The sequence below is a fragment of the Polyergus mexicanus genome, unplaced genomic scaffold, assembly GCF_030449975.1.
Source record: "Polyergus mexicanus isolate NDT 795.1 unplaced genomic scaffold, iyPolMexi1.0 SCAF_11, whole genome shotgun sequence".
NCBI classification, from domain to species: Eukaryota; Metazoa; Arthropoda; class Insecta; order Hymenoptera; family Formicidae; genus Polyergus; species Polyergus mexicanus.
In genome coordinates this window covers 6733597-6760426 of record NW_027223331.1, presented here as the reverse complement: position 1 = coordinate 6760426, position 26830 = coordinate 6733597, and the positions used below count along the sequence as shown (strand labels likewise).

Here is a 26830-nt window from a genome sequence, read left to right as displayed (position 1 = left end):
TTTTCAATATTTTAATATTTCTTCTTATGTTATGATATATGAAATATACTAAATTATATATAACTATATATATATATATATATATATATATATATTAATTTATTAGAAAACACTTACTATTTCATTTTTCTTCCTATGGATGGGTCTAGATATTTCCCGATAAAATATGTACGCTACTAAAAATTACCTTACACTATTACGCATGCGCGAAACAACCCGTCATTTAACGTCACTGAATTTGTTCGAAAATATGTCGGAATTGGCATAGCTTTTGAGTAACCAATCGGCACAAGAAAAATTCTCCACTTTCGCGGGAATCCGTTCGATACCGGAACAATCCTCGTTTGATATTAAATTCTGATTATTATTTGATATTAAGTTAAGAAGAGGAAGATTGTGAAGATTTATTATAAGAACTTACTTTATTTTAATCAAACTCTATTGTATAAAACAATGTTCTACATATTTTGTATATACAAGTATATTTACACATTAAAATTTATAGTCATTAATATCGTATAATAAATCATTATATCTATATATTGACTTTTTTTTTTTTTTTTTTTTTATAGAAAAATATTCCTCACGATTACATAGATATCATATATTATTTGAAGAATTCAAACTTTTCAATATCGCGCAGATACCCATTTTTCTTTTTTTGTCTTTTTAAAATGTATTAGCTTTTTAAATGAATTAGCTTTTTTAAAATAATTATATCCTATACAAGAAATAAAATATACAATAGAAATTTTATCAACAATTTTATACATAAGTAACACGATTATTTCAGAACCATTAAAAGAGAAAACGGAACTCAACAACGAGCAAATAAATATAAGTTCCTTAAATCTTTCACTTTCAGTTCCATATATTAAGGGGGCATATCCTGTTTGAAACCTCGAAAAATGAGCATATATTTTTAAATTTTTTTGTAGCGCAACAAAAATGTAAATTTGCAAATATTCCTATAACTTAAAAAGAAAATTATATACTTTTTTTTTCTGTTTTTCTACTGTTATTGCTATTTCCATTAAAATATCAGCGGGAGTTGCCAAAAAATGGCGGACCAATCAAAAGTCGTGTGACCAGACTGGCTGTGTTCCGATATTGACTGTCAAAACTGAAAATCTATAGTTTACGTCACGTATATTATAGATTTTTAGTACTGGCAGTGAATATCGGAACGCAACCTCTGTTAGGGGGACTCTACTTCTAACCAAATATCGAAATCTCGTGCAACTTACATACAAAAGTTTTACGACATATATAAAATAGAGAATAAATGTAGTGTTTATTTTTTAAATACATTTTAAATTAGTTGCAAACGATTTGCAATCATGGTAAAAAAACAAACTGGTAAGCTTACAATATATCTATCGATACAATATTAATGTGTATTATCTATATTAAAGCTTATATTTCTTTCGTAACATTAATTATATTAGAATATAACATACTATATATATATAACATGTATATCAATGACAATATGTTTTTTTAGAGTTTGAGCAGAGTAAAGAGGAACGTATGATGATAACAATTGGAGAGATTATACAAGATCTATTAAAGGCACATCACGAAAATCGAGATGTCGATTTGAACAAATTGAAAACACGAATTGCTTCAAAATATGGTTTGGATTCTTCCCCAAGATTAGTCGATATTATTGCAGCTGTACCTAGCGATGCTAGGCATATACTTGTACCAAAGTTGAAGGCGAAACCTATTAGGACTGCTAGTGGAGTCAGTATTTAATTTCTGTTATATACTGATAATGTGATAACGGTTATAATGTAGAACAAAAAAATAGTCATGTTATTATAGATTGCAGTTGTAGCCGTAATGTGCAAACCACATAGATGCCCGCATATTAATATGACGGGTAATATTTGTGTTTATTGTCCTGGAGGACCAGATTCTGATTTTGAATATTCTACACAATCTTATACAGGATATGAACCTACATCAATGAGAGCAATACGTGCGAGATATAACCCTTTCTTACAAACTAGACATCGTATTGAACAAGTATGTTTTTCTATAATTTATAATGCAGATAAATTTCAATTTGTATTCAATATTTCCAAACACGTGATTTTTATGAATATATATTTTTAGTTGAAGCAACTAGGACATAGTGTTGATAAAGTTGAATTCATTGTCATGGGAGGTACTTTTATGTCCTTGCCAGATGATTATAGAGATTATTTTATAAGAAATTTACACGATGCATTATCTGGTCATGTAAGCAGTAATGTTGATGAAGCAGTTAAATATTCTGAATGTAGTCGCACAAAATGTATTGGCATAACTATTGAGACTCGGCCTGATTATTGTCTCAAAAAACATCTTTCAGATATGTTACGTTATGGGTATGTGTGCTTTCGATACAATACTTACAACTTAGTAACACACAAATAATTTAATTAGTTGAATTAATCAAACAGGTGCACACGTTTAGAGATTGGTGTCCAGTCTGTATATGAAGATATAGCACGCGATACTAATAGAGGACATACAGTGCGTGCTGTATGTGAGAGTTTCCAGTTAGCCAAAGATGCTGGATTCAAAGTAATAGCTCATATGATGCCAGATTTACCGAATGTCGACTTCGAACGAGATGTCTATCAATTTATTGTAAGTGATGTTTTTTTAGTTTGTACATGCACATACGCATAAAAATATTAAATTTATGTGATTATTTCCTGTTACTTCTATATTGTCTTACAAATCTGTAGGAATTTTTCAAAAATCCTGCGTTTCGAGCAGATGGATTAAAAATTTATCCGACACTTGTCATACGTGGAACTGGTTTGTATGAATTATGGAAAACTGGACGATACAAAAGTTATGCGCCGAGTGTACTCATCGATCTTATAGCTCGTATTTTGTCCTTAATACCACCATGGACACGCGTTTATCGCGTACAACGTGATATACCTATGCCATTAGTAAGGTAAATATAACAATATCAGATCATAATTTATACATTCGAATAATTTATACATTTATGATAAATTATGTATATATATATATATATATATATATATATATACATATATATATATATATATATATATATATATTCTTTTCTCTCAAATTAAAAAAAAAATAAAAAAACAGTTCTGGCGTAGAACATGGAAATTTACGCGAACTAGCGTTAGCCAGAATGAAGGATTTAGGTACAGATTGCCGTGATGTTAGAACGCGTGAAGTAGGAATTCAAGAAATACATCATAAGGTGCAGCCTTACGAAATTGAACTTATACGACGTGATTATGTTGCTAATGAAGGTTGGGAAACATTTCTATCATACGAAGATACTATGCAAGATATTCTAGTTGGTTTACTAAGATTAAGAAAATGCTCCGATAATACATTTAGGTATGACTAATATATCTTGAAAGATTAATTCTATAGAATACGAAATATATATATAAATAAAATATATAATTTCTTATAGATCAGAATTAAAAGAAAAAACTTCTATAGTAAGAGAGCTTCACGTTTATGGCAGTGTAGTGCCTGTAAGTGCACGTGATCCCACGAAATTTCAACACCAAGGGTTTGGTACTCTGTTGATGGAGGAAGCTGAACGAATTGCAAAAGAGGAACATAAATCTCATAAAATTTCTGTAATTTCAGGTATATCATATATATTTAAAAAGTATTTCTTTTTCATATTTTGCCTATCTATATTTATACATTTTTTTGTTAAGTCATAAATTTCTAATTAAATATTTAGAAATTTATGGTAACAAATTATTTTTTTCAGGTGTTGGCACGCGTAATTATTACAGAAAATTAGGTTATGAACTTGATGGCCCATATGTGTCTAAAATGCTTATATAATAAACTAATAAAGTAGATTTTACTGTTTATAATTACAAAATTATTATAGATATTTAATATGATTGTCTAAATCCTGAATCCGATTTATTGCAAAACAAGATTAATTTCTAGTATCCTTAATACAATGAAAATTGATTTGGAAATGATAAAATTTAATTTATAAAATAAATGCAGAGTATAAGCAATATATAGGAATATTTTAATTTATACTTTGCCATTGATTGATATATAATCTCAATTATATTTTGGATATATATATTGCAAGTGATATTATATTCTTTATATTTCTTGTAATTATATTAATCTTATTATTATTTATATGTTTTGACTTATCGCTTCTTATTTTACCAGTAATATTCGTCCAGAAAATATTAATATAATAATAAATTTTATAATCTATATATATATATATAATATATGCAAATTCTCATTTTAAAAAATAGATTTTTAATATTTCGTCGATTTTGATATTTAAATCACGCGCGGAAAAATCTAGAGGTACAATACTTTGTCACAAGAGGGGGCAATGTAACATGTTCAAAGATTTGATAATTTTATTTTTTACAATTTATATATATCTATATGTTTTATACGTTATGTCTTATATACTTTTGAATAATTACACTGTTTACAATATTTTATCTAGTTTACTAGTTGTGAAGTTTCAACCTATATTTTAAAATCCTACATAAATACGTGAAATATGCGAATAATATAACTTTTGTATCTATCGTCATTATTAAATGACATTAATTTGAACATCAATATATCCCGGTGTTATCCTTCCATGCTGGTAAGCCTAATATAAAATTATATAATTATTGACATAGTATTATTACATGCAATAAAATTTGAAAGCATGACACAGTGACGGGTTAAGCGCTGAAGAGCCTCGTAATAAAAAAAAAAAAAATGTTTCAATTTTCTCAATTAAAAAATTTCAAGAAGACATTTCTTTTTATTTCTTTCTTGAGATTTTATATAGAAATGATGATGATAAATCTTCTCCATAATTTCTTTTTATTATAATATTGAAGAATAGCAAGAGAAAGATTTTCAAATATGTACATCGAGTCACGCAATCTCCTATAATTTCTAGCATCTTGGAAATCTCGCAGCATCCAAAATCATTTTTGCATCCCGGATAAAGATGCAAACTACCGTAATCCGGTTACCGGCCCTGGATTATCGAGGGTAAAGACATCTATATACCTGTTGTGCCGGGGAGATCTTTTGCGAAAGGACGTTTCTCCCTCACCCCCCACCGCTCTCACTTCTCCGCTAGCAGTGAGGAGGCGGAGAGAGTAAACAAAAGCAAGTCGATCGCGGTAGTGATTGCTAAAGCGAGTTTTGTCATTGACAGAACGGTATTATCAAGGTATTAGGCAGGTGGTGTGTCGTATGTGTGCGTACGTGACAAGAGTCTCTCTCTGTCAGTCTCCGTTTTCGCGTCCGACGAGATCCGAGGTCCTGTGTCCTGTGACTGACCAAGTGATGCGCCGCGCGACCAGTAGGATACGGTGGACGACGTGGAGAAGAGCGAGATCGTCGACGACGAAGCGACAACGTGAATAAAGACGAGGATCGTTACGGTATCGAACGGATCATCCCCACGAAAGTGGAGTGTTTCCAACGCAAGTGAATCGCGCGAAAGGTGAAGATATACTTTGACGAAGGTACCGTAGGTAATTCTCTCCTACCCCGATCGTGAGCGCGATTCTTTAGGTCAGACGGACGCGATAATACGAGAATTTGCGATTAAATTTCTTGGAAAATTAGGTTATGTTTTTGAACAAACACGTTTGCTTGAGAAGCTTCATTACATTGTACGCCGCTGTTCGATAATCGCGACTTATGCACGTAGAGCACGTAAACAGGAAACGTTTCCATAATTGGCGATCGTTGCGTTATAATTGCAATTGACGAAGTGTGTTCAAGTCGCTGACGACATCAGTTCCATATAGCGGTATTTGAAAAAATTTCCCACAAATATATGTACGGAAAATCCTACTAAAACAAGTTTTTCACACAACAATCTGAGACAGATATATATGTAAAAATCGATAAAGGCCCTCAGACATATTCGAAGCATTTGACAAATGTTATCAAAATATATCAAAGCATAATAAAAATTCCAAAGAAATTTACACTTTAATCTATTACTTATTATAATATATACACATATATATAGTTATTAGAAAATATTTTTTATATAATAATAAAGTTAATATTAATAATAAATAATAACATATTATATATTATTATTATTAATTATTTAAACAAATATATCACATTTCTAAGAGCGCTCATATATAAATCATTGTCGGATTCGTTGAATGTTGTATTTGCCCGTATATTTTTTATACTCCTCGCGCATAAATTCCGCATTCTAATCACTTGTAACGCGCGCAAGTTTCTTTTCCCGATATATGCACGAGGTGGCCAATCGCCGAGAAATCGCTGCTCGCCGGACAGCCAATCGTGGTCCGCGACTATCATATATCGTCCGTGACTATTATTAAGTTTGTCCTTAACAATTGTCACAGGATTATCGGCCGCGGACCATTAGCTCGTCGTTGCACGTCTTTCGTATCACGCGCCGCGTTACACGACCCGACAGTCTTTAAAAATCGAATGCCTCCTTCGTCTCGCATCGTTTCACCTCGCCTCGTCTCTTCTCGTCTCTCTCGATTCGCGCAGTGAAAGTCGACCGATAGCGGTTCGTTCGAATTTAAGTCCACGTTGATCTTTGGATGGGCGGAGAGAGAGAGAGAGAGAGAGAGAAAGCGCATCTTCGCGGTAAGTGATCCTCTCACATCCGCCGATGATAAATTGATAAAATAAATATTACATAAATATATGTATACGTTAAATAAATATACACGTTGCAGAATTTCAGCCTAAGATTTGTATATATGTACGATTTTTATACAAATCTTAAATCAAGTGAAAAAACTTAAGATTATACATATTACATATATCGCTATATATTATTCATATTTTATATGTATATGCAAGTATATGTAATTTACAAAAATAGCTACTTTTCCGAGAATATTATTTAAAAAAAAAAAAAAAAATTGACATACGTTGGAGTATAGGAGTACTAAAGTCCTTCGAGACCTTTTATCTAAAGACATAAATTTCTAAATATTAAGATACTTTCATACTTGATTTTGCATTGAGTACAAATCAAATTCTGTTGCTATTTATCACTATTATTTCGTTTTTTTATGGAAAAGGATTAAAAATGGGCGCAGTTGATAGATACAGTTATTCACAGTTTTATTAGTCACACGGTGTTATTTACGCGTGCTAAACATTTGACTGAAAATTATATAACGTGTGTTGTTCTTATTAAATTCATTTTACTTTTTGGCCATGTTACTTGTCGCTAAATCGGCTAAAATGAGGATAAATCGACTCAGTCATAAATGACTTTACGTATAAACAACGCTAGTTTACGCGTACTAAACTTTTAAGCGATACATTTACAAACAATTTAAATAAGTAAACAAGAAGAAAAACAAGCTTGTTAGAAAATACATATTTTTTTATTTATATTTTAAAATTTATACATATAAAACGAGTCATACATTTATTATATGTATAAAACGGCCCAACACAAGATTGTATTACATTACATATTTATAAAAGAAATTGGTTACTACAAATTTTTTCTGACAAAATAAATTAAATACTTTAGAAATAAATATCATCTTTTTTTTTTTTTTTTTTTTCCAAAACGAATTTATAACACTAAATAAATTTTAAATTATATGACATATACGATCGATTATGGGGGGGGGGGGGGAATATATGTTTTGTTGAAAGTATTGTAAAAAGTTAGGAAGATTAATTAATTGCGATATTTCAACAGACAACACTATATTTATATTATTTCTGACAATAATGTCGGATCAAGTTTATTTTTTCGAAATTTCTTTATGTGAGAAAACAAATCAGACAAATATCACATTATAATACGTACGTTACAAAATTCACACACGATAAACTTTGTAGAAACATCTCTCCTGATGCCTCATTATGAGTCATTGCCGACAAGATAATAATACGAATCTATCTGGATATAATGACACGCGTGATTTTTGCGTATAAAATTAGATCTGCTGCATCAACGCGGAATCAAACATGAACTTATTGTTAGCTTAACAGGGAGATTGGTTTATCGTGTTTCTTTGATTTATATTTATTATATATTTCCGCAAACAGTGTACAAAATTCCGGGATATATTTTATGCATGCAACTTTATACAAAACTTTATATATATATATATATGAATTTATTATATATTTTTTTTATATTTCATATTTTTATATACTATATGTATATTTATATGTGTGAATATTTAATTTTTACATTTCGCGCTTTAAATAATTGAAATATATTTATCGACATTATATATCGATAATACAATGCCATTAAAGTTTCCCCAAAAGAATTTAAGCTATTAAGTTCAAAATTTCCTCCCGCTTAAGAAAAACTTAAGCTATTATGTTCAAAGTTTCTCCCAAAAAATTCAATTTAATTTTTTTAAATATTAGCAAAGCAATAGGCGATGTCGCGTAATTTCCTCTTTTATACGTCGATTTAAATCGACGCGAGAAGATAGCGTTTTTGAATCAATGACTATGTTTACACGTCACCCCTAATCGGGTTTAATAACAATCATAGTTCTAAGGCTGGCCAATCACAGTCATTCCATTCTTAAGAGGAATAGCTGTGATTGGCCAGTTTTACAACACTACGGATGTTATTAAACCTGATTAAGGGTGTAACAGAGCTCAATAACACAATGCTATTATAGTATTTGACTCTACATGACAATCGATAAATGCGATGTTAATCTTTAATCGATGTACTGATTCAATGTTACGTTTTTTCGTCATTATGATTGGTGGTTTTTACAGACGAAGCACACGATCAGAGAGAATTATATCCTCGGAATTTTCCATATTCGCTACTATTCACATTTATTCGCTTTTTCAGTAAACTATTAACGATAATCTTCCGAGGATTCCTTTTTTCTATCATATCTCATGACTGATCGCGTTCTCTGCGGATTGCATAATAGTTACAATAGAAAAAAAAAGCACATTCATTTGTGATAAAATATGTGTTTTGAACTCTATGAAATATTTTAGAATGGGAATATACTGAACAATTACTTATATTTTTAATGAATGAAACCATAATTATTGCATGATCGAAATTATTGTTAATTTTCATTAGAAATAATCGAAATAATATAATCTAAATTGTTAAATTTCTTTGACACAGTATCGAGTTTAAACGGCATTGCAGTCATTTTGACACTTTTGCCCATGCTTTTCAACGTTGAGTGCATAAGTCGCTAAAAATGACGTGATATGCGTCCTTCGCGAGAGAGTAACAGTAATGTATTACATAAATGTAGCTTACGCAAGTATAAGAAAAAGAAACGAAAGGACCATTCATGGTTCACTGGCACGCAATTGGTATTCCTATTTCATTCCAAACATAAATCGCACTCCAGACAAAGTTGCGATCGCTTATTGTTAGTGAAACGAACCGATTATGTATCCTACTTGCACCCTAGTGCAAATGCATGCTATCATCTCGCTATTTCATCTCGGTTTACGAAAAGTATACCGCTATGATAATACGAGTATGTAAATCGCGATGAGTTATCGCATAATAAACGAGACAACGCACATGATAACGCACGTCTACAATAAGCCCGGTACGTATCTGGGAACCGCGCAGAGAGAGATCTGGAATTAATTAATGCTAGCTATACGATAAGTCTATCTTTGTTTTGGAGAGAGAAAGAGAGAAACTATGATATTAATTTTTTTATTAAAATTTAATTTCAATTTAAGTTGTCAAAAAAAAAAAAAAGTCAAGGATGTATGGAAATATGTATTTTGCCTGCGAAATTATTTCGAAAATCGTGATATTTGACTCGAATGAATTCGGATCGAATTCGTTACGCTACTGTCTTTCCACGTGCGTGAAAACATTTGAGGAATATTGGATATTATGGTAAACAGGAGGGACCGCACACATTACCTGACAGCACGCAACTACCAATCGAGCGTTTCATTCGTCTCGTGGCGTCGCGGCGCTCTCATATGTCAGTCTATGTTTGCTCGACCGTCAGCAAAGACCGAACGACGTAACGCGCGTTAACAGCGAAAATATATTTTGTAAGTGCTACGCGCGAGAAAACAGAATTAGTTTTGGATCGCGCTTGTTGGAAACCCTTTTCAAACTTAATCTCAATATCGCTAACATAAATACTCGATTGGAAAAAAATATACAATAGTGATACAGTTCAACCCTTTACAACTTCGATTTGTAAATGAGTTTTGACGAGTTTCGTCATAAAAAAAAAAAAAAATAGCATTATCGCTATTTAATTTTATTAAACGCTTAATTAATAAACTATATTTGTCAACCAGTAAGTTGCGTTATGTACTTCAGTTTATAATAAATTGCTTGCGAATGAAATTTATCTATTACATATTCTCGAACAGATTGATTTACATGTTCCTGAAATCACTTCTATTGATATTTTTCGCGATATTCTTGTTACATTGCTATTATTAATTGTTGCTAACTTTTGAAAAATTTAACTATCAGAAACAATCGAAACTATCAAAGACTAAAGTGATATCGCGAAGAAAAGATTTCCAACAAAAAGATAACGCGAACACGTATTATAATCTCAAAGATCCTCATTTCAAAAACTTATTCGTTTCCGTGACTGCGGTCAATGACATCTCGACAACCAATTGAAGAAGATTATACTGTTTCATATGTTGAAAAAAGATACAGATAACTGAGTATAGAGCAAAGTGTGTAAATCAATCTATGAAATTAATAAAATAAAAATTATAAAAATTCATATCTCCGGAGACAAGAACTTCAAAAATTAAGATGATAACAGTACCGATATCAGCCTCCAGTCCCTATGCCAAGGTCGCATCCTACAGTGACACCAGTACAATTGTCAAAAAGCCCTTGGTAAGTGTGCACCGGTAGATCCTTCTTCGCTATATGCATGCGCGAATGTTCATCCGCTTGAGACTAGATAAAATCGGTAACGTAGCCGCACATAACATCCTTTTTTTTTTTTTCAAAGCTTGCATTTAACCCGCATTTGATACAGTCTTCGGTATATTTTTGAGTTACGTAAATTTCATAATTACATAAGCGAGAGTTTATCAGATAGTTAACATTGTACATAATGCGCGCACTCGTCGGCTTTAATAGTTTTAGCGAAACTGCATTTGGCGAATTATTCGATCGTACATGTGATCCTTTAAAGGAGTCACCTTTACGTTATTTTTTTTTTTTTTTTTCTATCACCGCAATTGTCTGAAACAATATGCGATTACGAGCGCATATAATTTTTTATCATTTTTATCAAAAGTTATCGATAGTACAACGAGAGAAAGAAGAACCAGACCTCTTCGAAAAATAGTTTGATATTAACTGATAATATTAAAGGAAAAATCTTTTTTCTCGATTTTAATTAAAGCGTGTGGCATTTCTAAAATAATAAGAGAATAATCTTGAGACGATTCCCTTTATTTTTTTCAGAATTTTTACCACAGCAAATATTTTATCTCATATATAGTGTGTTTGATTTAAGTGTATTGCAGTTACTTTAAGATCTATACAATGACTTAAATAAAAATCTAAAATAATATGTTTTTTAAATCCTGTTCATAATTTTTTTTTTTTTTTTTTTTTTTTTTATATGGAATAATATATTTATTTTACTACAATTTCAAGGTATTTTATGATAAATTTAATAATGAGTATAATGAAATGAAATTTTCAATTGTTGTTTATAAAATATTGCCTCTTTGTTGCTGTTACGTTGACGTGAGCGAAAAAATAAAATAATTCTATTATTTAAAAAAATAACTGAACAAACTTAAACCAAAGACATTATATCTCTCTCCATATATATAAAATAAGATAATTACAAATATATAGGTATATCTGAACATTACTTATTGCTTATAATATAAGAGAAATTTTGTTTCATATCGAATGCTATCTTTTTTATGAAATGGATAATTTTTTTATTCTCTTTTATTTAAATATCTCATTCTGCATATGCTGTACATTGTCCATAACACTGATAACATTTCTGAAATTGTATGACATTTGCATAAAACGAATTAAAAATCTTGGTTTCTTGGTTATCAAGGATACCAAGAAATTTCGCCGTAATTGCTGACGACACGCGCGGCAAAGGGTTAATTAAAGCTAAGTCGGTGCATTGTGAATGGAACGTGTTGTTTCGATACGTCACGACGAATAATAGCGTTATTAATTTTCCTCATCGTGTATTTTGTCACTGTAAACTTCTTCACGGCGAATCTGTTCACGGTCATTATTGCTCGCTTAATTGCTCTATTATTTAGCCAAAGATTGAATAGCCATTTTGCACGTGGTACTGAAAGTTCATCTATCTTTTTACTCATATTCATCAGTGTATATTATTGAAAAATTGAAGAACTAATTGCAAAGCTAATATACTTTGTTAGCTTTTAAATGATTTATATTTTATTCTACGGATCTTTTTTTTGTTTTAGCAAATATAAATATGCAAATTTTCACGCATTTTTGAAAACGCGAAAATATATATACACGTCCGAAATTTTTTCTTCTTCTTTTTTTCTTTCTTTCTTCCTTCCTTCCTTCCTTCCGTTCCGTTAGCAAGAAAGGCGTATTTTCGCAAAACCGAGCATAGAGCGATCTAAATTTACATCGCCGAACAAACGACGTGAAAACTCCAAGCTAGCATGCCAGCGATCGTTGACTGACCGTGTTCTGATTCCCTCGTAAGAAGCGCGAAAGCTTCTGCCAATCGACGTTTCTTTTCCGAATTGCCGATTCTTTGACGGTTTTTCTTTTTCCTTCTTTTTTTTGCGCATTCGACGCTATGAATTCGACAACGTGCACACACTGAAAGTTTCGTCTCTTATATTATTTTAACATTTCATTCATTTCTCGAAAAGTCTAGCCAAAGTCTAGGCCAAAGTATCCCACTAAATCCGGCCAAAATCTTGGTCTAAAGTTCTACTAACGCTGTGAACGAAATTATTATTCACGCAGACACGTAATCCCGTATATATTTCCCGAACACATTTCTACATTCTTTAAAAATCAACTTCATAATAAGAAATCTTTCTAGAACGATTTACATGAGCCTAATTATAATTAAAGCTCTTTTACACGAGCGTGACAGTTGCATGCGCGACATTTTGATACGCTTGACGCGTGCAAATGAGCGGACGATCGCTATCGGAAAAAAGAAGTTCGATTATATTACTTTTTTATTATTCTAAGGATCGATATGAACTTCGTCCGTATTATTTATTGGGAGCAACTAAAGCTGCATCGATTACGTGAATCGCATTTATGATGTCAATTCAACATGATCTTCGCATATCGCACTTGGGAATGCGGTAATAACATAACACGAACGGTGATCTGATAGTAAAATGATAAAATAATTGGATGATCGAGCCGTAATTTATCATCAATGATATATGGTTATCAGCATGGATCATATGATCTTCCGAGAGATTACGCATATTTTTAAGGACAAAACATTCTTAAGTAAATTATATCCTTTTTTTTTTTTTTTTTAAACAACACTGTACTTTCTTATCCTAATCTTTTCTCATAAATATATCTAATTTACATCTATGAGAAGAGATTAAGATGAGAAAAAAAATCGAAGAAAGAAACAAAAGTATTGAGAAACACTGTGCCATAGGCTACTAATGCCTCTTATTTTTTTTTTTTTTTTTTAACTTCGTGTTTACTTCGCTTTATGCAGATGAAGGCAGACGATGGAACATGGCAAGTAAGTTTTTTCCTGAGGTCGCGTTTTGTTAGTTTACTGCTGTACTATTGCGTCTCGCCGGTCACTTATAGAGCAGATTTACGTATGTTAAGTCGTAAATCATACGAAACCTAATTATTTTCATCTAATATGTGCCAAGAAGATCGCCACTCCTCGATACAGTAGATGCAATCAAAAATACATTTCTTTCTAACGCGCGTATATTTATCTCGCACTGTTTTGCGTCTCAATAACGCAGCTGTCATCATGATCAAATTGATTTATGATTTTGCTTTAAACATCTATTAATCTATTCCTTGTAGTAAAAATAAACTTTATATAATATCAATACGCAATGTATTGTGATTTACGCGAAATTAATTTCAGGAAACTTTGAAATCCAATTGATTTATAATTGTATAATTTATTATATAAAAATATATATTATTACTCTCTTTCCCCCTATAATATCATTATAAGAAATAAGATTATTGCAAAATTTTATAAATAAACGATTACTTCCTTAACTGAGACATTTCAATAAGTGTGCAATCCTAAGATATATATATATAAATTATTCTCTCTATCACACACAAGGATTTATTAACTTCTTTTAAAAGTTTCATCTTGATTTACATACATAACAGTTTTACATCAAAAATTGAACAATTAGTACATTATATGATTGATTAAAATATTAGCATACGAATAATTGTGTCTAAAATTTATCGAATATGAAAGATTTCGTAACATGAAACTCGCGGATGAAAGTTCGATTACATTCGGAAACAAATTAGGACAACTTGCCTGGCTATAATTATATGCGCGAAGAGTTAATATTTACCTTAAAAGCAGATGTTTTCTGTCCCTAATATTGTCAATAACAAGATACCTGGATATATCTCGAATACTATGTACTATTTTATGTTGTCGCTAATCGTCAGTTTTTATCAATACAGTTGCCAATGTAGCACGAAATACTGTATCTGTGAGAAAAAGTCAGAAAAAAAAACGAATAATTTTTAATAATCATCCTTTTAATGAAAATAACGCTTTGGACATTATAAACAATTATTAATTGCTACTTGCCAACATTGTAATAAAGTTTACAAAATTCTATCTTCGTATGAATATACGGGAATCCCATTTTAATGATTGCTTGGCGAATGTCGATCAAGAGTGATACACTTATGCTATTATCGTTAACTATTAATAATTGATACGTTGTTATCCTCATCTCCAGAATATGCATTTACATAATCGTCGTGTTGTGAGCGCGACTGCTAATGAGACGTTATAGGGCCGGAGGTCGCTTGTGGGAGAAAGAAAGATGATAATTATTCTTTCCCGCGTCTCTGGGTATTACCGGAGAAGATTCGCACGAGGAATAAATTAGCTCCTCGCATTTCAATCTTTCTGCTACATGTTGTGTATAATTGTCAAGCAGCGTATGTAGCTAGCTCTTCTAATGGAAAATGTTTTCGTGCTCTTTGCAAGTATATAATTGTTCACACGTTATAATGTAAGAATCGCTTAAAAAAGAAAAAGACGTACGGTATAATTCTTTTCCGCGTAGATAATTCTTGTGTGTTCTGTTTTTACAATATTATTATTTTATATGTGGAGTTTGCAGAATATAATCGCGGACATTTATATGTTAATAAGGTATTATACAATTGCGCAATAATTTTATCGATCCTGATTAAGTTTATATAATTTATTTAGATTTTTCTTGAAACACGTTTATATCAGGCACATGGATAATAATATTTAAAATAGAGAATCCAATATATATCACTTTTAATTGCAAGTTACTTTTTATTAATTTGATATCATTTAACTTATATACTTGATATATATTCTTTTTCTTGCTGCTTTTTTTTATGTGCGACCCTGGGACACACCTGCACGTATACATCGTAAGATAATCTTCTTTACGCCGTGTGTGTGTGTGCGCGCGCGCGCTTGCGTGTGCGCTTGCGTGTGTCATAACATTATATTAATTAATCTGGAGAAGTATTCCTAATAGAATATTAACATTATTTTAACACTGGTTTTTTTATTAAATACAATGTTGGTAACAGATTTTTGTTAGCATATTTAAATACTTTAGACAAACAATAAAGGCATAATAACTCTTTAACTATTATTAAAGAATTGTAATTCTTTCATAATATATGAATATTTAATACAGTATATAGCATCAAAAATTGAGAACTTATTTTATTGAGAAATTATTAAATATAAATTAGAAATTTATTGAACTGTATTATTATTATTATTATTTTATGTAATTGCTAAATATAACTGAAAAATTATTGAAATAATTTTCTTTGCGATAAATTTTTTTATATTTTTGATCGATTAAGAATCTCAAAGTATTGAAGAACGATAAAGAAAAAAATTAATCTTTCCATCCTTGATTAAAAATATATCCGTAAACGAACGGCACGAGTATCCTCGTGCAGCAGTCTCAATTGGAACAAAACTCGGCATCACGCACGCATTAAGTTTGCTCCCTCGCGCGTGAATCTAATCGCCAAGCTCACGACATCGATTCGTGCATCATCGAAGATGACGTATACAAATTAAATTCGATCAATTGGGATCAGAGACAAAGTCGAGCGTATACGGACACGCGTAGTGCCAATTGCTAGAAGAAAATAGCATCGAGTAGAGTCGAACGCCTATTTTCAGCGTTCGACGAATTGTTCTTATTCAAAGAAGTATATGCGCTTCTCTGCGTGAAAGGAATATTCTTTTCAAAAAATTACAATCATTGTTTTAATTTTTTTAAATCTACATAACATAAAAAAAGACTCAGGACAAACCGCGACGCCAAGTTCACGCTGCCTCTCTTACTTTGTCCGAAGATTTTTTTTATTATTTCTTACTCGACTTTGAGCGCTTGAGAGTTCCATGCGAAGAGTTTCATGCGCGTGTAAAAATTATTAGAATATTAATCGAGCAAATTAATAAATCGCCCGAGATGCCAGACGTATAAGTGCTCAAGATGAGACGCTTTAAATAAGATTTCGCGTTAATTGATAATCACATTTAATTTCTAGAGAAAGTTTTATGCGTAAAAATTATTATCGATTATCGAATAACAAGACATAGAAGAGACTTCGTGCCCAGATATATCAGAAAGTTGATAGATAAGTTTAACGAAGAACCGCATAAATTCGTATCGAATGTCAATAATGGTGTACAACATCGCGGAAACGCGAGAGGGGACATAATAAAACACGTGTCTTAATTGGATACGAGAAGCCTTTCTATTAAGCAACTATCTGCATTCTGTGTCGCCAGACATAGTCATGCTTTCCCGTAATAAGTAGTCTAATATTCATGATCGTTGCAAGATAACTCTGTGTATGGATTATCGTTCCGTGACGTTTATACGCGACACCATCATCGACGAAAATTACGATTAGTATTGTAGAAAATCAGATTTTTTTTCGTCATTGTCATAAGTATAAATGTGTTGTCTTGTCCTCTATAATTTTCATCATCGGTTGAAAGAGCTCATTAGGAAAATTATGTCGCGCTCATTCCCACATCGAAATACGATGTGAGAATGCAGATAATACTCGATAATAACATTGGGCGCGAAAAAATCAAACAAATTCGACGAAATCAGCATTTTATACACGATTTTTATTACGATTTTTATTACTGATATAAGAAGATGAAAATTTTAGAAATAAAGAATCGTGCAAACGTATAAAAATTGCAACAAGTAAATGATAGATGAGAAACATACATTTAACTTTAGAATGCATAAATAGAATCTTTGTAATCACATGCTATATTTATTCTTTTCATATAATATTATCTATAATTTTAATCAATTTTTCTAAATTATTTTATAATATAATTATTTTTTATCTAAGATACTATCTTATTCTAAAATCAATTTTCATTTTTTTTTATCTTGATTTATTATAATTTGGAATATCTTTGTTATGCATTCTAGGGTTAAATTAAAATATCTTTGAACAAAGTCACAAAGATGATGAGCTGCAGATGTTGGAAGAAACTAGAGAGAGAGAGAGAGAGAAAGAGAGGATTGGTAAAGACGGAGAATAAGAGCCATGCAGTCCACGAGTGCTGCTAAAATTAGTTATTTTCGTCCACGGCCGTCAACCACGTTCGATGCACGTTTTCTTGCGAAATCTGTTTAGTATAATATATATATCAATGATTCTGTCATAGGAGAAACGTTGCATTTTGGATTATTTCTAAAAAATCGGACATTCTTCTCGTGAAAACATACTCTTATTAGATCAAATTGCATTACACGCCATTAATGATGTGGATTGGTATCTCGTACGAAATAATATATATACAAATAATTAGAAATTTTTTATAATATCTAGTAAATATCTTTAATATTACACGTATGATATAAAAAGACGTATTATATATATATATATATATATATATATATATATATATATATATATATATATATATATATTTATATATATATGCTGATTGATATCAATTTAGATGGAATCTGACATAAGCTATTTTAACAAAATAACAAGAAAATCAAAGATAGAAAGAAATCTCTTTTTTATAAATAGTTTTCTCTTACAATAATTTATGTGGATCCTCTGAAATAAATACAACTTTTTGACAGCGAACGCATCACGACGATTAGTCACAATTATGTAATATCATTATAGTCGTTTTATTTGTAGATTCAACAATTTTTAAAAGACATGAAGGAACATTCGGCAGCCCAGCGAATGGAGAGAGACAAGGATTTGCCGCAGCGATCACAAAGCAGCGCGGCTAGTCTGACGTCTATAGGTGCCGATATATCTCCCAGTTCTTCCCAATTTTTCGAGGTGATTATCTTCTTTTTCGTTTCTTATAACGAAAAATATAAATGTTTATCATTACACATCGGATCTTTAGTACACGATGACATTCCATGCAACAAAAATTTATTTGAGACTAAATTAGAAAAATTTTATATATCTTATATCTTGAATTTTTTCAGGTATTCTACGTTGGCAAAATTAAAGTATCACATTCAAAAGTACCGGAATCTTTCATTGATGATGCTTTAATAAAATTTCGCCTCCATGGACTCGAAAAATCCAGGTCTTCGACGAGCAATATTCTGTCAGATTGTCAACGTTTGAAACGCCAAGCTTTAATGTCTTCCATTAATAGAAGAAATAGTACGGTAAGAATTATCTTCTCAGTTATCATGTAATTGAAACATCTCTCCGTAATACATATTGAATTAGAATTTATATGTGTTATAACTATTATAAATATTTAAATGTTAAGTTTTTAATATTTTTTCTAATTACAAATAGTTAAGAAATATTTAAACACCTCTATATCACATAGTAAATACAAACGAATTAATTTGATTCGATCTTTGCCAAGTAAATTATAGTAAATGGAAATATACCGTTATGTTTTCAGGAATCTACCGCTAGTGAATCAGGCAGTATCGAGAACATGTTGGGAAACAATATAAGTCCAAACGTGAATCCGTTTGGAGTTCCGCCAGTTTTAAGCAGCTCCGTGGAAACTTTTCCCAAAACAACCGCCAATACCGTAGAAAATGACGGTCGTGATGGAAATCAAATGTCCGAATCTTCCGCTAATTCTAATATCACTGTACCTGAAGTTATGCGCAGCCGCGCTGCGTCTACCGGCAGCGTTTTAAGCGGCAGGAGAGATTCCGCCGTTAAAGAAAACGATGATCATAATCGTACTATGCTTTTTCAAGTATGAAATATAAAAGAAGTTTTTGTTTTATTGTTTTTTGCTCTTATATTCATTGTTTTTATTGCTTTTGTTAATTATTTTGTGAACATTAAAAGTTTTTTTATAGAAAAAAATTGCTTATAGAAAAGAAAAAAATACCTTTTGGATTGATTTTCGTGTAAGTTTTGTAATATGTAAATTTTATATTTTAGGTAGGGCGGTTTGATTTGAGATTGATTAGTCCGGATAGAAAGCAGGTTCTTTTGCATAAACAATTAAAAGACATAGCCAATTGTGCGCAAGGTATGAAAAATCCGGATCATTTTGGATTTATATGCAAAGAACCAGAATGCTTCATCGGATACGTCTTCAAATGTCAATCCGGATCAGTCGCAGATGATCTTGTTGCAGGCAAGGTTTTTTCAATTTTTCTATAATATAATAAAATACATGAACTATTATTGTCAAAACTTGAAACTGATTTTTCATGCCGATAATAATTTCTAGTTTTTTAATTTTTTTTTTTTTTTTTTTTTTTTTTGCAGCAATTAGCCAAGCTTTTGTTACAACTTGCAACAACACGAGAAAAGAAAAGTATTCTGTATTTTCTTGCGATCATTGCCCTATGTATTGGTACAATAAACTATGTCAAGAAATCGAAGGTAAAACATTTATATCGTTTACATTCTAGAGAAGTATTTAATTGTATACTTGATTTTATACACGAGGCATTTTTAGGACAAAATGATAAAAAAGTGCAAAGCATTATCTTATCACGTATGGAATTATTACCAGAGGATGAGCAGGAGATTGTTGTGAGCAAATATAAGAGCGCCGAAGCTGCAGGTAACATTGGTACAAGCTCCACGAGTCAAAATCAATTTCTAATGCGACTGTTGCGTGCGCATTGCGAATTAAAACAAGCTAGACATGTACATGATACGGCTGAGAATAGGTAATGCATCATCAATTATATATATATAAATATATGAACCTTCTATTGATATATTACAAATGTAAATGAAAATGTCTTTTACAAATGAGAGATATTTCAGTATAAAATGTTTTACGTTACAGGAGTGAATTTCTCAATCAATATCTAAGCGTCGGCGTTGGTAGTACAATATTTATGAAGGCGAAACGTTCTCTTACGAATAGCTTTGACAATCTTATGAAGAGAAAAGGTTCACGTGACGATTTTAGTCTGGGACCACGGGATTCGTATCATCTGAATGCGGGGATACAAAAAAATGGTAGTCAAAGTCCAGATAACTCGAGGCAATCGTCTCTATTGGACATCTCGCCAGAATCGAGTAGACCGAGATCATTGCGTGTCTCGCCTGAACAGCAGATAGTTATAAATAACGGACCAAAGAGTTCTATGATGGACATGTCAGTACAGTTTCATTGTATTCCCAATTTCTCATTAACAATTTTTAATTGTATCACTTACTCTTATGTTTATTATATTTCTTACAGCTTTTTAAAAGTTGGTAACTCACCGAAAACATCTCCTACGGAGACTGACGGAAACAACACATTACAAGCCAATAGTTCGTGGCGACAAACGATACTAAACAGAGTCGTGACGCCGAGTAAAGATCATACCGCCACAGAAATTGAAAAAATTAATATCATCAAAAGTTTAGAAACGCCCGTTAAACGTAAAACGAAACAAGAATTGCGAGACTTGTGGAAGAAAGCGATTAATCAACAACTAATACTAATAAGAATGGAAAAAGAGAACGCAAAGCTTAAAGGTAAAATCCTATATATAATATATCTTATATTATCTCAATTTTCTGTTGAAATTTCAGAACGTCAAGAAGAAGCAACAGTAAAAAGAATTAAACTGGAATATGACGAGCTCAGTAGCTGTGCACGTGAAGTGGTAGAAGTTTGGGATCTCCTTGTTAGCAAGGAATCGCGAGTCTCTACTAAATGTGATAATCAAATGCTTCTACATGCTATCAAACAAGGTAAATAGAAATACGATATATGTTTCAATAATTAAATATAAAATATTTCTAAAGTTTAAAAAAATATTGTTTTTTTAATTTTTACTATATATAATACATTCTTTGAAAGGTGTACCTAAAGGGAAGCGAGGTGAAGTTTGGCAATTTTTAGCCGAACAATTCTGCTTAAAACAACCGCCTATAGATACTCAAGATTTTCCAAATTATAATACACCCTATGAATTGCTCTTGAAGCAACTCACATCTCAGCAGCATGCTATTCTTATTGATTTGGGGAGAACGTTCCCGAGTCATCCGTATTTCAGCTCACCCTTGGGACCCGGTCAATTAGCGCTCTTCAATTTATTGAAAGCTTATTCCCTGTTAGATCACGAAGTCGGTTATTGCCAAGGCCTCAGTTTCGTTGCCGGGGTACTTCTATTACATGTGAGTGCGATTTTAATTTACATTATTCAATTTTATTGTAATGTTGTATTTATTTTAATTAATTCTTATAATCAATTTTTTATACAACATGCAAAATGTTATGTTTTAAACTTATTAGATGGCAGAGGATCAAGCCTTTTTCTTATTACGACATTTGATGTTTCGTCGAGGACTTAGGAAATTGTATTTGCCAGATATGGCAGCATTGCAATTGCACTTGTATCAGCTCTCAAGATTGTTACATGATCGCTTATCAGCAATTTATAATCATTTTGACAAACATGAAGTTTCACCTACATTATATGCTGCTCCTTGGTTGTTAACCTTGTTTGCTAGCCAATTTCCTTTAGGTTTTGTGACCAGAGTTTTTGGTAAGAACGATATTTTTTTATCTATTTAAATTAAATTTATATTTATTTAATTTATAAAATTGCCTCTCTCTTTCTCTTTTGAAATAATTGACTTTTTTTTCAAAGATTTGCTTTTTCTGGAGAACTCTGAAGTCCTTTTCCGTGTATCGGTTGCACTATTAGAGGAACATCAAGATCAATTGTTATGCTGCGATAATTTTGAAGAAATTATGGAATATCTCAAGGTATGTATGGAATCAAGTTATATTCTAAAATAAACTTTTATATGGAATTTTATATGGATATGTCATTTTTATTATGTTGATTTTAGACACGTGTGCCAGCAGTGGATAAACAAAGCTTGGATCGCGTAATGAAACGTGTATTTTATCCTGATTTGGAAATCTCAAAACAATTGAACGAATACAGGGTGGAATACCAAGTGCTTCAAGAAGAAATGATTTCAGTAAAACCACAAATGGAGAATTTGGAAAAATATAAATTACAGAACAAGCAACTGACGCAGGAAGTTACACAACTTAGCGAACAACTTGAGGTAATACAAGAAAAAACATCTATTATATATACGTAGTTGAAAGATGTAATATTTTCTATTCTTAGAATATATAAATGTAATATATCACAGTCCCCTGCAGACTAATAATAACTATATTAAGCATCATTCAACGATTATAGTACATATTGTACATTTTTTATCTTATATCAGATACAACTTCATATTTAATGTAGAATTTACAACCATAAATTTGTCATCTTTGCATTATATTATTTGTTGTATCCTTCAGTTTTCTTTTCCGATATCAATTATTATAATTATTATAATTATATTACAGATTACTATGAGCAACTTGCAAAGGCTCGAAACAGCGCGCTCGATGCAACAAGCAACTATCCATAGATTCGAGTCTCAGAATCGCAGTCTTGAAGTAACAGTAGCCACATTAGGCGCATTTATTCAGCAATTAGTAGATACACGTGCTGATATCGAAGTACCGGGCGAAGTTCGTCGGATAATTGCGCAACTGGGTATGGTGGAGAAACGACGAAATGCAGGCATCAAATCGTATCCTCTAAAAGTTATCGAGGACAAATACGGAATGATAAAAAGTAACTCGACTGGTAGAGAGTCGTCTCAAAATCTCTTCAGGAATAATAGTATGGATACACCATATCCCTTGAAATCGACTTTGAGCCAACCCAATCTAGCAACAAAATTAGAGAGAGTTTCTTCATTTTTTTCGAATTCGCACAATCATATACAGAAGCAGCGCGCACAGTTAGCGGCTCTCAGAAACGAACATTTGGAACAAACAATAAGAAGCAATAATGATGAGAACGACCCCAAGACAGTCAACATTGATATTCAAATTACGGATACTATGAATCTGGCGAACAATCCGGCATCGCAAAATGAGAACAATTTAAAAGTTCCGGCTACTAATTTGGAAAAATCGATATCATTACCGTTGAAACTTAAGTTGAAATCATCAAAGTCTGCGTACGAATTAGGATCCGTAAAAAAGGTTCCCACTAGCAAGCTCGAAATTACAAGCAATGATTCATTAACGAATCTAACAGGAACTGTACATCCACTCGACACTTGTAGCGACGTGAATTTCCGATATGGCGGAACCACGAAACTAAAATGCATCAAACCTATTAGATTATCTAGTCCGAGTTGTCAGGAAGATTTTAGTAACGAAAAACAAAAACCTGATCAAAGGACCTCCGATCCTTTAAATAGATAACAATTACTTTCGAATACATCTTCAAAGAGTATTTTATCAAAGAGAATCTTCATAAAAAATATGTATTTAAAACGATATTGGTAAGTAGAGAACATTTAATGTGATCGCGTTTCTATATTTGACAACTCTGCGTTTTCGGAGAGAAAAATTTCAAAATAAGTATATAATTTATTTAATTTGTTTAATTATGAAGAGAAACAATGTTTTTTAATTTATATTAAGATCTGATATTATTTTTTACAAGTTATGAGAATTAGCCAAAGTATATTTGATATTACATTTGGAAATATCATATGTAGATAAATAGTCGACAGAGAATCCATCGTTTACGAGTAAATACTTAAAACCATACAGAAAGATGCATTAAGAATGCATTCATATCCACAAAATGAGAAATATCGAAATAAGGTACTAAAGATGATGTGCGTAATCAGTTTCAGATTGCCAAAGAAAGTGCCAAACTTTCTCTGTGTTAAAATAAACATTTTATATATAGAAAAATAAAAACAGTTTTAATTACATTGTTATATATACATATGTGGATATAAATGTATTGCATACATACACGTAGATGCAACTGTTATTGAAAAAAAAAATATATATATATTTATGAAAGCCATTAATATATGGCTGCTATGCACTGTAAGATTCAAAGAATTATGTAAGTATTACTATTTTTGCACAAAACAAGCCTTGTGATATCAGGGATAGTTAACAGTATATATATGTATACTCGCTCTGTTCTTTATAGTGAAGAAGTTTTACCATCGTTAATACGAAAATAGCGTTAATGACATGTAACATTCATATCAAAAATATTGTACGTTAGCGAACAATGTTAATTAATCAATCCCTATAAAAGATATTTAAAATTGCTAACATTTGGACAGATATTTATGAAATAGGGATATATCCATAAATATGATAAAATTATATTTTGTAGTATTCGAGTCTGTAATATTCTATTAGTAGACTAATGATTATTATTTGTAACTGTAGATAAGTGTATCAATTTGTGACCAAGTAATGGAAGTATAATCATATCATACAACAAAAATAAGGGTATTCTATATGTTCCATTGTTTATTGCTATCATAAATGTTATTAGAATAGATCATATTTTGTATTAGTATTGACATGAGCCAAGAAATATTTAATATATAGATTTTTTTTTGTTGACTTGCTAATCTTATTACTTATTACAATGATAGATTACAATAATATCGAACATATAATAAAAATGAGATTGTTTTATGAGGTACACAATGTAGTATAATAATAATTAAACAAGCAGCATATAAGGTGATCACTTTCCATCCATGGCAACTCATTGAGCGAAATAACTCGTTAACTATTATCCTTTTTCCTTTTTCTTCCCACATTTAAATTCTTTCTTGACTATTTTGTAGACATATACTGTAAAACATATGTATTGATTGAAAAATATTATTCATATATTTGTGAATATGCTTTATTGTGTAAAGTAATGTCTATAAAATCACTTTCTTTTTCATTTTTTTTTTTTCCCCAACATTACAGAGCCAAATAAGTTGTGCAAGTTCATAACTGATCAAATCTGTGAATAAATCGTCTGAATATTTGTTTCATTATCATAAACATAATATAAATCATAATTAATAATTTAAAAAAATACAAAGTTTCCTTCTTTCCTTCTTGATTGACAATTCTTGTTATATAAAATTATGTAAACTGAATTTTATTTCCAGAAACTACCATATGTATGGGTGTGAGATTATATACAATTTTCATCCTTGTTTGCATTTATTCTTCAATGTTTTGTTTTAGCTATGCTAGTCCTGCAAAGAATATTTATTACATTAGAATTTCCATCAATATGCACCATAATTAAAAAAAGAAAAATTATTTAAAAAAATAAGAATATATATATATTTAGAATACATTTTGACACACTCTAATCGTTAATTTGTTGTATTATATAAATTTACTGAATATCCTTACGTTTGCATCTGTTTATTGCCGCTGAGTACTATATATGGTGATTGAGTTTCCTTTTGTTTCGCTTGCAATAAATTTAGTGTACCTAAAGGTGTATCTGTTGAAGACATTCGCTTCATTAAAACTTCTTGTTCAGCTTTTTTCATTCTTTTCTCCACCTAAAATACATATTGAAGAATTATTATAACTTTGTGAATATATCGATCTTGATTTAAATGACAAATGCTCTAATCTAATAAGTTTATATATACAATATCCTTTAGCCTTTAAGTTTATATATACAATATCCTTAGCTTAGAATTTAGTATAAAAAACCTTATTTTTTCCTGGGCCTTTTCCATGAAATTTATGCGACAGATATCGAAAAGCTTCCTTCGCACTCAAAACATGACCGTCATCATCAATGTATTCAAGCTTCACATTTGGCTTGAAACTTTCCTTCTCCTTAAAATCAGATGTCGGTCCGTTAAAACGATCTCTTCTACCGAATTTATCGTCATCCCTGAAACAAAAATGATACATGAACGAGCAAAAAGACATGTCAAATTACGAGTTCCTTATCAATTGATCCATTTTCTTCAAAGACATTGACTAGAAATGTGATTGTATTCTTCTGTTATTGTTTCACTTAACTAATTCTTAATATTACAGAAGCAAGATAAAAATTAAAGCCCTTGAAATGCGGTGTTCTGAAACTTGTGTCCACTACCAGTATCAATAAGTCTTGATTATACAAATGATGCTCATAAATCCTCAAGATATATTACATTATACGAGCGATTGAACTAAAATAAATAGGTTACTTTACTTACTGAAAGTAACAATTCGATATTCGCGAACAGTACTATAAATGAATTTTT

The 26830-nt window shown here is 31.1% G+C and overlaps 3 protein-coding genes across 13 annotated transcripts in view; 2 read left to right on the top strand and 1 right to left on the bottom strand.

Annotated features, from left to right (window-relative positions):
- The first annotated feature begins 1182 nt into the window (after nucleotides 1–1182).
- Nucleotides 1183–3973, top strand: Elp3 (elongator complex protein 3). 2 transcript variants are annotated; one of them, XM_070303855.1, is made up of 9 exons: nucleotides 1183–1359; nucleotides 1505–1746; nucleotides 1828–2031; nucleotides 2122–2375; nucleotides 2451–2640; nucleotides 2742–2959; nucleotides 3127–3387; nucleotides 3467–3648; nucleotides 3779–3973. In XM_070303855.1, exons 1-9 carry the CDS (start codon nucleotides 1341–1343, stop codon nucleotides 3853–3855), a joined length of 1647 nt encoding a protein of 548 aa, XP_070159956.1. In that variant the 5' UTR covers nucleotides 1183–1340; the 3' UTR covers nucleotides 3856–3973. The 2 variants fall into 2 exon arrangements, with proteins under 2 accessions (XP_070159956.1, XP_070159957.1); XM_070303856.1 differs by lacking the exon at nucleotides 1183–1359 and having other exon boundaries at nucleotides 1656–1746; nucleotides 1835–2031; nucleotides 3779–3972.
- Nucleotides 3974–5050: 1077 nt separating this feature from the next.
- Nucleotides 5051–25792, top strand: Plx (PTB_TBC1D1_like and TBC domain-containing protein plx). Of its 8 annotated transcripts, none has more exons than XM_070304639.1 (16): nucleotides 9111–10065; nucleotides 10691–10885; nucleotides 18440–18589; nucleotides 18745–18933; nucleotides 19182–19490; nucleotides 19682–19880; nucleotides 20015–20131; nucleotides 20208–20424; nucleotides 20547–20861; nucleotides 20949–21229; nucleotides 21287–21448; nucleotides 21558–21874; nucleotides 21993–22245; nucleotides 22351–22469; nucleotides 22556–22780; nucleotides 23079–25791. In XM_070304639.1, exons 2-16 carry the CDS (start codon nucleotides 10799–10801, stop codon nucleotides 23991–23993), a joined length of 3855 nt encoding a protein of 1284 aa, XP_070160740.1. In that variant the 5' UTR covers nucleotides 9111–10065; nucleotides 10691–10798; the 3' UTR covers nucleotides 23994–25791. The 8 variants fall into 8 exon arrangements, with proteins under 8 accessions (XP_070160742.1, XP_070160743.1, XP_070160745.1 ...); XM_070304638.1 differs by having other exon boundaries at nucleotides 10660–10885; XM_070304637.1 differs by having other exon boundaries at nucleotides 10593–10885.
- Nucleotides 25067–26830, bottom strand: part of LOC138937936 (U4/U6.U5 tri-snRNP-associated protein 1) — a 5504-nt gene continuing 3740 nt past the window's right edge. For 2 of the 3 annotated variants that reach the window (XR_011447600.1, XR_011447599.1), the window contains exon 10: nucleotides 26384–26472. Coding sequence is in view for 1 of the 3 variants with exons in the window: in XM_070304645.1 (XP_070160746.1) it covers nucleotides 25783–25810; nucleotides 25974–26128; nucleotides 26286–26472 (370 nt within the window). In the remaining 2 variants the exon portion in view is untranslated. Of the gene's footprint in view, nucleotides 25811–25973; nucleotides 26129–26285; nucleotides 26473–26830 lie in introns of those variants that run through there. The other variant, XM_070304645.1, reaches the window with a different exon arrangement.